General features: G+C 40.2%; 1 protein-coding gene across 1 annotated transcript; it reads right to left on the bottom strand.

Annotated features, from left to right (window-relative positions):
- Positions 1 to 3,393: 3,393 nt before the first annotated feature.
- Positions 3,394 to 9,351, bottom strand: LOC143017775 (uncharacterized). The gene is made up of 3 exons (XM_076172648.1): positions 8,847 to 9,351; positions 4,340 to 4,496; positions 3,394 to 4,163 (listed from the first exon to the last, which is right to left on the bottom strand). The coding sequence occupies exons 1-3, from the start codon at positions 8,998 to 9,000 to the stop codon at positions 3,659 to 3,661; spliced, it is 816 nt and encodes a 271-aa protein (XP_076028763.1). The 5' UTR covers positions 9,001 to 9,351; the 3' UTR covers positions 3,394 to 3,658.
- Positions 9,352 to 12,480: the final 3,129 nt, after the last annotated feature.

Below are 12,480 nucleotides of genomic sequence, written 5' to 3'. Positions count from 1 at the left end.
AAAGTAAGAACAGAATATCAGGGTTATAAAGGTTGGTACAAAAGAAGTAAAAAGAGTTAGCTCGGAAAAGGACCTAGGAGTAATTATTAGCAAAGATATGTCACCAGACAAGCATATAAACAAAATAGTTGGAGAAACCTACAATTTACTAAGAACAATTAAGGTGGCCTTTAACTACATGGATGAGGAAATGGTGATAAGACCAAGATTGGAGTACACTGCGACACTATGGACACCTAACACAAAATGGAATAGAAAGAATCAAAAGAGCAATGACAAAGATGGCACCAACAACACTAAAAATTGACATATGAACAAAGATTATCCAAACTGGCACTAACAACCCTAGAACTGCTCAGACAGACAGTCTAGGGAACGACAACAACAACCCTGGAACAAAGAAGAGAAAGGGGAGATCTACTGGCCATTTACAGAATCATGAAAGGTATGGAAGTCCTTGATAGAGAAGATTTATTAAAGTAGGACAGAAGAAAAACAAGAAGACATGAAAAGAAACTCAAAAAGGATAATTATAGAAGAGATCTGAAATAGAATAGTTTTCTGCACAGAGTGGTATATGTCTGGAACAGATTGAACAAAAAAATAGTATGTGCAAAAACCATACAAGAATTTAAGAAACTAGATGCAGAGGGATACAAAGATGGGTCACTATGAGCATCTTCCCATATAATACAACTAGGTAAATACATGGGCATAGCTCCCCTTCACATATTATACAACTAGGTAAACTAGGTAAATACACACACATACACAAGGTTTGGAAATGGAGTCAGAAGTGGGAAGCAGACTTCAACATTAAAAAATGAAGCATAATGGAGTTCAGAAAAAGTAAAAAAAAATATCAGGACAATATACAATTGGAACAAAGGAAGTGAAGAAAGTGGGATCTAAAAAAGACTTGGGAGTAATTATCTCAAATGACTTTTCCCCTGATAAACAAATAAACAAAATTGTTGGAGAATCCTACAGCTTGCTAACATCAATAAAGGTGACTTTTACCTATTTAGATGAAGAAATAATTAAAAAAATCTTAGTCACACTAATAAGGCCTAGACTGGAGTATGCTGTGACACCATAGTCACCCAATACCAAAAAGAATATAAAGAAAATTGAAAGAATCCAGAGAGCAACCACAAAAATTGCCCCAGCACTTTCAAACCTGTCATATAAGGAGAGACTGGTCAAGCAGGTTAGGGCATCGTTACTTGTGGTGAAGGTCGAGATGATGGCAATTCAAACCCTGCTTAGGGCAAGTTGAACTAAGGGCATGGTTCATTAAATCCCATGCTATAACAAAGTCCACTGTAAGGGGTACCATCCTAGCCTCCCAATTGGAGGGAGTTTGTGACATTAAATCAAATCATCAATCACTGACTTTGGAACAAAGAAGAGAAAGAGGCAACTTACTGACCATCTACAGAATCATGAAGGGCATGGAAGTCCTTGATAGAGAGGACTTACTAAATTGGGAAAACAGAAACACAAGAGGACATGAAAAAAAGATAAAAAAGGACAGTTATAGGAGAGGCCTGAAGAAAAAAAAATCCACACAGAGTGGTAGAAATCTGGATCAAACTGGACAAAACAATAGTGTGTTAAAAAAACACACAAATTTAAAAGCAAACTAGACACTGCAGAATACAAAGACGGGACACCACGAGCATAGCTCCCTCTCCTGTAAGATACAACTAGGTAAATACACACTGTAGCTAAAATAAAAGAAAGGGATAGCTTTCAAGGTCACAACAACTTCAGACTGGAGGTAAGTGAATACTTAATTAAATTGAAATGATTGAGATTACTTTCTGCATTTGAAATTCAAAAGTGGGGAAATTATCTTCATGGTTATGGGAAATGACTGCTGCAGCGGATTAAATTGATGACATGTTTAGGTTACGTCAGTATAAGAGAATGGCTCATGTCAAATGAAAATAGAAATAACAACTAAATCACAAGCCATAGTAGGTTAATTGATCAGCAAATCTTGGAAGGGAGCACAGGAAGAAAAGTTAGATATAAAATATTTGGATTAGAAAAGATGCAACTTAAGATGAAAGAGCAAAGACACAGTAACTTTTAAAGGAAATCAATGACAAAAATCTTTTTTTTTTTCCAATGTGTAAAGATTTTTTTTTTTTTAAGATAAATAAATGAGTAAAATATTGCACAGGGAAAACTTAAAGTAGCCTATGCTGAATTAGATGATTAATGATATGATTAGCCACGTTGGAGATAAATAGCCTACATAAGGGTATACCTGCCTGATATTTTGTGCATAGTAAGAGGACACGCTCCCCTTTCCCCAAATATATATATAAATATGGGCCCTAGAGAAGAGACAGAGAAAATGAAATGGGTGGTGGGCTGATGGATACCGTGAGAAATAACATAATGGTAGAAGAAGCAAATCTGGATGGAGCCGATTCGATCAATCCTGTCCAGTTGCTGGACTTCAGCCAAATCAATTCAGCGGCAAAGTCCCTTGGACCACGAGAAACTGACGCAACTCGACTGGATACTCGCTGGTTTCAAGTTGGTATTTTTTTCGTCGCTAATATTTGCGTCACCTATGGTCCTATCTATCCGTTAATACTCCCAAATATATTTTATTTATGATCTGCATGTAACTCAGTCTTTCTACCCACATATATCAATTATTGTATAGTGCTAACCCCTCAGACTGGTGTACCTGCAGGTGTTAGCTAGCCCCTTCACTAATACTGTCCTCATCTGCTTTACTCGTGTAATAGGGGTAGTAACAGATGAGTAATGAACACGTGCTCATGACGTCATACTAGTTAGTGTCCACCAAAATGAGAACAATTATCGTACGTCTTGCTTAGTACGATTATCGCTCTACGATGATTGTTTAACGATTATCGTTGAACGATAAAGAAGTTATATTGCTTCGAGCGTCCGTGTCTATGCGATTTTCGACTTACGTGGCTGGTGTTCCACGAAAGTATTGTCGCGAGAAAATGGCTTGGAGCAAATTGAGTAAAAGTGGAAAGTTGTTAGATGAATATAATTGAAGAAATGGAAGATGAATTTCTTTTTCAAATTCATGGAGGGAAAAGAGTTAAAATTATTTTATGTTTGATTTGAGGAATGAAGAGGGAGTATTTCAGAAATCTATTGAAAAATACTTACGCGAGGACCATAAATTTGCCGAATTTTCCCGCCTTTCTCTTCAACAGTTCCTGGTTGAATTGATCAAATACCTATCCAAGAAGTCTTACAACAGAAACCTACACCCAGTGATCCTTGAAGAAAAAATTGACATCACATTGAGGCAAGTGCCTAATTCATGTATATATTTTACAAAAATCAATAAGAGGTATCAAATAAAACACAAGATCAGTAATTACCATAGTATATTAAACAAATTTATAGAAAGATACAGTACAACGTCCAAAAGTCACGGTACAAAATCATCGTCCATTTTTAACATGTATCACGAGAGCAGTGTAAATAAATCTTCGCTAGAAAGTACACCAGTGATGCTCTTTGAATTATTATATCTTATCTGCCTATTCATGAGTTGGTTCACATTGATGAGAAGATGTATCAAATAGGGAATGATCGGGAGTAGTGTGTATGGGCTGAATATGCATAAGGTGGAGAATGAGGATTGTTTTTATTCACTGGCTGGAAGTGAACCGGATGCAGTGGGAGAAGGGTGGTATTGAAAAGATGCAGGATGAAATGAATTCAACATTTCCACCTCCAATTTACCGATCGTGGTCAGTGTTTCGACCTTTGCACGATGTTGTAGGTGAGGTGGTAATTTTTTAACTGATTTGGCAATGCTTTGAAAAAACAGGTCGATCTCGTCCAAGTTTTGTTCGGCGGAAAGTAAGTTCTTTATTATTTCGTTTCGCTCTGCTATTCTCATCTCTAAATTGGCAACATCTTTCTCTCGGTGGTTTGTTCTCGATATGTTGCTTGTTGCTTCCTGTGTTCGAGTGGAGGACTGCTGAGATGAAGTTTGTGGAGGAAGTGGGATCGACGATGCTGACGGAGTAGGGATTGACTGTTCTGAGTGCCTAGAACTTGTATCGTCAGGCAAAAGTGGCTCGATGACGACTTGTTCTGGATCATCTACAAATTCTTCTTTTGTTGCAGTGACGCTTGAGAAACAACTGAAAAATACACAGAATTCGTTTCATGAAATATACTGAACAACGTATAGATTGTGATATTTTGTTTGGCTTTAGAATAAGAGCACAGTGAAGAACAGATTTTAAGTTAAATCACACATATTCCTTTAATATATTTAGGAACTTAAATCAGGTAATGACAATGAAAATTCACTAACCCTCGAAGTTCATCAGCAGATTGAAGAAATGACAATTTTTCCTCCAGGGCCCATTTTTTCCCTTTCTTCATAGGTGGAGGAGCTGATACAATTATCTTAATCTTTTTTCTGTCGTACGTGTCTTTGATGTTTCGCCAACGTTTCTTGCAGTCATGAACTACAAAAGACACAAAAAAATATTTAGAAGGTAGTCGTAAAAGTCCTTAGAAATATTAAAATTTCTCTTTCACAGGTTTCTGGCTACCTTTCACTCACTGCAGTTTCAGTTACGTGTTGAGTGAAATCAGCCAAATAATAAAACATACGTTGGCAGCGCTAAGGAAGAAGCGCTGCCAGAGGACTTAGAACGAAAGGCAAAGAAATTTGATCAGAAATGGAATTTCCCAAAATGAGCATCAATTGATGCGAAACACACCCAGATTATGTAGACCAACAAATCCAGCTCCCTCTTTTACAATAACATTTTCCCCTCGACTGCAACTGACGCGAACTATATATTCATGTCTATGGACGTTGGGTCTTTTGAGAAAGATGATCCCGGAATTTTCATAAGGTTCTCTTTGAGGAGGATGTTCTACTATGGCACACCACTTCCACTCTCCAGGCCAGCTACCGGAGTCTGACCTTGTGCTACCTCACATTTTTATCGGTGATGATGCTTTCCGGTTACACCCAAACATGTTGAAACCATTATATTTAATCATGAGTTGGCCCATGGAGAGAGTGAATGGTTTGAGATAAAGGTGGGACTTCGTCAGAGATGTGTTATGTTGCCCTGGCTGTTCAATCTTTCCATGGATGGGGTGGTGCGAGAGGTGAATGCAAGGGTAGTGGGTCAGGGGTTGGAGATGATTAAAAAAAAACGGAGAAAAGTGGGAGATAAGCCAGTTGTTTGCTGACGACACTGCGCTTGTAGCAGGATCAGAGGAGGGATTGAGGAAGTTGGTGACAGTTTGAGAAGGTGTGTGAAAGAAGGAAGCTGAAGATAAATGTGGGTAAAAGTAAGGTGATGAGATGTACAAGGGGAGAGAGTGACAGCAGGCTGGAAGTGAGCATTAAGGGTGAGAGACTGGAGGAAGTGGATAGTTTTAGATATTTGGGTGCGAATGTGGCAGGAAAGGGGAGGAGTGTGGGTGGAGGTAGAATGTAGATTGAGAGAAGTGAGTAAATGCCTTCGTGGATTGAAAAGTGTAATGAGAAATAGACAGCTGGGAATGGATGCTAAGAGGAGGTTATATGAAGGAGTGATTGTGCCAACAGCATTGTACGGAGCAGAAACGTGGAATATGAGAGAGGAAGAGAGAAGGAGTTTGAATGTGTTTGAGATTAAATGTCTGAGGAGAACAGGGGTGGAAAGGGAACTGGGAGATAGGGTTGATGAAAGAGTATTAGGATGGTTTGGACACATGGAAATAATGAGTGAAGAAAGATTAGTAAAAGAAGTGTGGAAGAAGTGAATATGAGGGGGCGTCCTAGGATGAAATGGATGGATGGGGTGAAAGGGGCATTACAAAAGGGAGGAATGTCTGTGGAGGAAGGACGGGAGAGGAGAGGAGATAGGGGTGAATGGAGAGTTGTTGTGTACAGATGATGCTGTGATGCATGAGGGGGAGTGGGTGGGGGATGGGGATGAGGAAGTATGTACTGTATGAGAAAAAATTGACGCAGCCCGAAGGGATTTCTCCTCGTCTTCTCCTTTTCTGAATGAGGGGACGGAGAGGGGGGGGGGTCGCCGAATTTATGAAGCGGCCTTGCTGTGGATGTGCTGTGTCTTGCGACACTGCTTCTGACCCAGGGCAGTGGACAGGATGTAGGGATGACCCGTCATCCGGGAGGTGCCAAGATAAGAGGGAGGGTGGAGGGGAGTGGAATATTTGGGAAATGGAATGGGTGGGAGTGGTTTCTGTGCCTTTGTCTTTTTTGGATACCCACCGTGTAGGGGGAAAAAGCTTTTGGTAAATATATGTATGTATGAATTGGCCCGCACTAGACGTACCTCTGGAATTGCGATTGGGGCAAGTGTTTCATATCTTTTACACTGCAATCAATTTACTCCCAGATTATTTCTATTTATTTACTTATTTATCTATTTATTTATTTTTGCGGTGCAAGTGCCCGCTCGTACCCCAACCGTTCAGGCGGTCCGGCACAGTTCATAAATACACGGTTGTCCGCGCGATGCCCTGATCTCAGAGGGCGGGCATTTCTCAACCGCAGGCGGCGCCAACGGGGGTGTGTGCCCCCCAAGAAGCTGAGGGTTGCCTCAGAAGGGGAGACTGTGAGATGCCGCAGTGAGTGTCGGGGTGAGCTAGGCGAAGAATAGCCGTGGCTCTACACTCTAGCAGGTAATGGGGCGGCTACACCTCGGCCCCACAGATTTTGTAGCGTTTGTGATTGTCTCTTCCCGCACATAGCACTTACGAAGGAGAGTGGGGTGGGAGAGGGTAGGAGGATGGATTTTGTGGGAGTGGGTAGGAGGAATAGGGTGGGGGAAACCCCATTTACACGCATTCCATTGTTGCCTCATCCTTGCTGCTGCACGGAGACACCATTAGTAATTGTCATCTGAAATTTGAGAGCCGTCTTCAGATAGGCTGGTGGGAGGGTTCCGCCGACGATGTTGTGATTGTATGTTGCTGTTTGCACTTACTGAGGGATGACAATTGTACAAAATCTCGTGCCCTGAAAGCCCCCCCCCCCGGGCAATTTAACTAATTTTGCAAGAGCTTGTGGTTATGCTAACTTTGAAGGATTTGCAATAAGGGATTCATTTGCTGTATACTTCAGCAGTGACGGGAAGGTGGGTTGGGAAGGTCACATTTAACAGAACCTTGTCTTGTAGATGTTGGTGTCAACACCATGGCCAGTCTCATGAATTGAATTTAGTCTGCGATCGAGTTCGTTGCCGCTCTTCGTGAGGTTGGACCATGTGGGATTGGAGCAGTTTCCTTTTTTTTTTTTAGGCGACCTCAATATGATTCTCAAATGACCGCGACCCCAATAATATATTTGTGTATGTGTTAATATTTATGACCAGTTGTTGACGGTAAAAAGTAGGGGACAAGTATAAGAAATATATGTGTAAGGTAATGTAAAGTTATAAAATACAAAGTTAACGTCATCATTGTTATTGTATTGAAATCATATAATTTTGCTAAAGAAAAAGAAAAAAAAAAAAAACATACAAGATGTCCTGGCGAGCCCAGTAAAACCGCTTAGGGACCTTAGGGTTGGGAAACAGTTGTTTGGATGCTCAACTGGGATGTTGTCCAGGAATTTGTCTAGCCCTCCCTTGAAAGCCTCCGTACTGACTCCCGATACGTCTCTTCTCTTTCTTGGGAGACGTTGAAGAGTCTGTGGCCATCACTGGTGAAAATTTCCGCCTGGATCATCATTAATCGCTAGGAGCAACTACTTGCGGATATTCTTTCCTGGGGATGGTGTTTCGTTTTAATACCTCCTCCTTCATTTTGTGATAGGTTTGGTGCTGTGCCCTCCAGGACTTTCCAGACGTAAATCACTATATAGCGCTCTGCGTCTCTGCAGTGAATGGAGCTTCAGAATTTTCAGCCTCTCCAAGTATTTTAGGGAGTCCTTGACTAAACGTCCTCGTGAAAACCTTTTGGACCTGTAAGTTCGGTACCTCCTTGACTTTGTGTGGAGACCATAGTTGGTATACATACTCCAGCTCTGACACTACCAGGGTCTTCCATAGAGGTAGCAAGTGCTCGGGCTTCCCGGTCAAAAAGGTCTGGAGGATACATCCACTCATTTTACGAACAGCACTAATGGGGTGTGGGTTATGTGTGCTTTGAAGCCACTATCATCACTCATTCACAACCCCAAGTCTGTTTCCTTAGCTTATTTGTTTTTTCCTCTGCACCGACAAAAATTACATAGATCTGTACCTTTCATATTATCATTCTCGTTATTCGTAATGAATGCACGCATATATTTAATATTGCTTCCTGACCCTATCCGCATGTGCCCAAGTGTGTAATAAATGTAGACAAAACTGTGTTCCTTCAATCTCTAATCTAGGTTAGGTTACAAAGCCTAGTTCCGACTTGTTACCAAAGAACATCGAGTCGATTGTCAACTTGATTATATTATGAAACAAAGAAACAATAACAGACAAAAAATAATCCTTACAAAATATTATATGTTCAAATTAATCGAAGATTAATCATATAAATAAAATTGTCATATAATCTAATTTGTAAAATTACATAAATGTACAATAGGAAATGACTAGTTGAACACCTGCGTTTTATGAAACAATAAAATATTAATTTCAGAGGCTTTCTTGTCTTAATAACAGAGGTAGCTAAGTCAAAAGGTACGTACCCATTCCCATCCACCATCCTTTCCTTCCTTTCATTTTAGCTCCTCGTGGATGACAGGTCATGCCTGTATCCTGCCCACCGCCCTGGGTCAAAAGCAATACAGCAATACACACACATATACACACAAACTTGGGTGAAATATAAACACAAATCAAACTCGCCTGTCCTTCCAACTTTGTCGGCAACTTCTGCCCAGACGGTGTCTCTCACTCGTTGGTCCTTGTATGTGGGATGTGAGAGCTGCCACAACGAGGGTTGTTTCGAAACTTCCTCCACAAGGATCTCATCTTGTTCATCTGAAAACTTGGGAGCCATGATGACGCAGGCACTCCTTCAAATCCAAATGTCCGATTCAGATTGCAATTATATTAACCCCCCAAGCCGTGCGACTATTCGGAGGTTACGATGATCGTTAGCGACTCTAGCGGCAGTCGCTCGAAGCAAAACAGCCCCATTCAAAAACGAATAATTAGTGCTCCAGAGTCTAGACAATCGTTTAACGATCATCGTTGAGCCATGAACGATCATCTTTGAGACAAACGATCATCGTTGAACGATAATCGCACCGAACAAAACGTATCTTTACGTCACAGGCATGTGAAAACATTCTTGTCACGTAAAAATTGCTGGGTCCACCAGTAAAATAGGTCACTCTTCTGTGTCCTTCATTGGTAATGAATCTGAATATTTTATAGAAAATAGTATAAAAATACGACAGTACTACATAACTTACCGTTGCAATGGTTAGGGTTCGAAGTTAGTTTCGGTGTAATATCGCATTTAGTGTATTCAGACTTAAAGCATACAATAGAAAAACATATATTATGAAATACTAATGTGCTATTGTAAAAATACAGGTAATGCTTTAGCTGGGGTAACAGATAAAGGCATACAGTGAAAATAGCATGTAATGTGGCTATTGTACGGTGAAAATAGCCTTGGGAAGGTAATATACATGTGGTGACATCGTAGGGACTTCAAGTGGTCTATTGGAAAAGTTTAGATATTATGCACTGTTTCATAATTCATCACTACAGGTATTCTTACAGTGTGTGTTTATTACTTAGTACACCTAGGGGTTTAAGGCAGCAAATGTTGTCAGTGCATTTGAAATGAATCTGACATTTATCCCAAATCCGTATTTAAAGATAGTTAAATGAGTTAGATCTCGCAATTAATAGGTGAGATTTATTCAGAACGCCAAAAAGAATATAAAGGGAATGTCACTTTTATTTTTCAACTATTTATTTTGACCTAACCTAACTAGTAGGGGGGTTAAACTACTACTCAAACTCTATTCTTTTGGAAGGGGCCAATTTACACTAATGTCTAACATCCTGCTGAATGCATCTTGCAAATTAATTAATATCGCAGCAATTCTCATCAGGCTATAGTGAGGAGGCTGCATTCCCTTCTAACCCTCCCCCCATCTTAAGGACTATTAGTAACTTAACAGGAGTTGATTCCAAATCATATCTTGAAATAAAATGGATCACTAGTTACTGCTGATTTATTTATCATGCAATATGAAGTTGACAACCTTTATCATGGAATATCTCAAACGCAGTATGAGGGTAATTACCGATTCCACCCTATACCCTATTCTTAGCCCAAACCCTGTCCATAACCTTTAATTCCCCCACAAATCATGTTGCCCATGAGAGCCCCTCTGTGGGTTCCCTTATAAAAGGAAAGCTTATATTCCTTTAGGTAAAGACAACAGTGCAGTACTACTTTTGTGATGTAAACAATATGCCACTTGTTTATTGTGGGTTCTGGTAGCAAATCTGTTACATCATAGAATCATGTTTGACCAACTTTCTCCTCTTCCTACATATTCACCCTAAACTATTCTGAGACACTAACAAGGTAGAATTCTCAAAAGTGAAGTGGAGGATGTACTAATACATGCTCACTGCCAGAAGCATTTGCTGACATATTTCTGTGGATGTAAGTTATTTAATTGTTAATGCAGTTCAGGACCAGTGACAAGTATCTGCATGTGGTGGCCCAGCAAGATGGACACCAAAGCTACCCATTTCCAATGCCCATCAGGGTTAAGGTCCAAGCGGAAACTATCCATGCAAAATGTTCCCATCCACTGTTGAACAGTTTGACTTCCTGATTGAATTGATCAAAGACAACCTGTCCAGGAAGCCTTACAACTGCACCCAGTGACCTCTGAAGAAAAAAATTGCCATCACAGTGCATACTGTTAATTTATCCACTTCTTGTTTTGATTTTATTTTGAAAGACTTTTGATAAGTGGAATTAAATAAAACAAGAACAGTAATAACCATGGTATATTAAACAAAGTTATTCTATATGCACCAAAGGCTTTTTCCCCCTTATAAAGGAGCCAAGTCAAAAGGCACATGCCCACTCCCACCAACCTTTTCCTTCCTCTTATCTTAGATTCTCATGGATGATGGGTCATACCTGTATCCCACCCACTGCCCTGGGTCAAAAGTAATCCAGCAAGACACAGTACATTTACAGCAAGGCCACTTCACTTAATCAGTGATCCTCCCTCCCTGTTCTCTAATAGAGAAAAAATAAAAGATGGGAAGGAATCCCTTTAGGCTGCATCAAAATATAATTCACACATAATCACTCCCTATTTCCCTGCCCCCACCCACATCCTTGCATCAGTCTCATCTATACACATTCTCCACTCATCCCTGTCTCCTGTCCTCTCCCTTCCCTGCTCAACAGACATTCCCTTCTTGCTCAAAGCCCCCCTTCAACCCATCTATCCATCTCATCCTTGGTTGTCCCCTGAAGTTAACTCCATCCACACCTCTTCCAATAATTTTTCTTTACAAAGGATTTAGAAAGGTGGAGCATGCCATCAGGAGACCTTTTGGTTCATAACTAGGTCAGATGTGAAAAAAATATAATAATGATAGATAAATAAATAAGAATTATAATATAAATACATACATACATATACCAAAGGCTTTTTCCCCTTACATGGGGGTTGGCCAAAAAGAAAAAGGCATAGGAATCACTCCCACCCATTTCATTTCCCATATATTCCACTCCCCTCCCCCCTCCTATCTTGGCACCTCCTGGATGACGGGTTATCCCTGCATCCTGTCCACTGCCCTGGGTCAGAAGCAGTGTCACAAGACACAGCACATCCACAGCAAGGCCGCTTCATAAATTTGGCGACCCCCCCTCTCCGTCCCCTCATGCAGGAAAGGAGAAGACGGGGAGAAATCCCTTTGGCCTGCGTCAAATTTTTTTCTCATACATACTTCCTCACCCCCCATCCCCCACCCACTCCCCTTCATGCATCACAGCCTCATCTATACACAACCCTTCTCCATTCACCCCTATCTTCTGTCCTTCCTCTACAGACATTCCTCTCTTTTGTAAAGCCCCTTTCACCCCATCCATCCATAGATAAAATAAATGCATAGGTATAGTTAAATAAACAAACAGGTAAACAGTAAATAATAATAAATTGACAAATAACTAACAATAAATGAAAATCAAGCAAATAATAAACAAACAATATAAAATAAATGGCAGTCATTACAGCATCTTGCTTAGGTGTTTATTTAGACGAAACTTAAAGCTTTGAACTGAATTACATTGCACTGCCTCTGCAGGAAGTTTATTCCATTCATTAACTACATGGTGAAATTGTTTCTACCCACTTCCAAATTAGATTTATTTCCTGACAGTTTGAGACCATTATTTCTTGTCAGATTCTCATTCAGTGTGAAAATTTTGTCACTTTTTATGTTGTCAATTCCCTTTAGAATCTTAAAGACCTGTATCAAGTCA

The sequence above is a fragment of the Oratosquilla oratoria genome, chromosome 33 (assembly GCF_046742065.1).
Source record: "Oratosquilla oratoria isolate Oo_2021 chromosome 33, ASM4674206v1, whole genome shotgun sequence".
Lineage (NCBI taxonomy): Eukaryota > Metazoa > Arthropoda > Malacostraca > Stomatopoda > Squillidae > Oratosquilla > Oratosquilla oratoria.
Note: the sequence above shows the minus strand (reverse complement) of the source record. Positions and strands in the feature narration are given on the sequence as shown.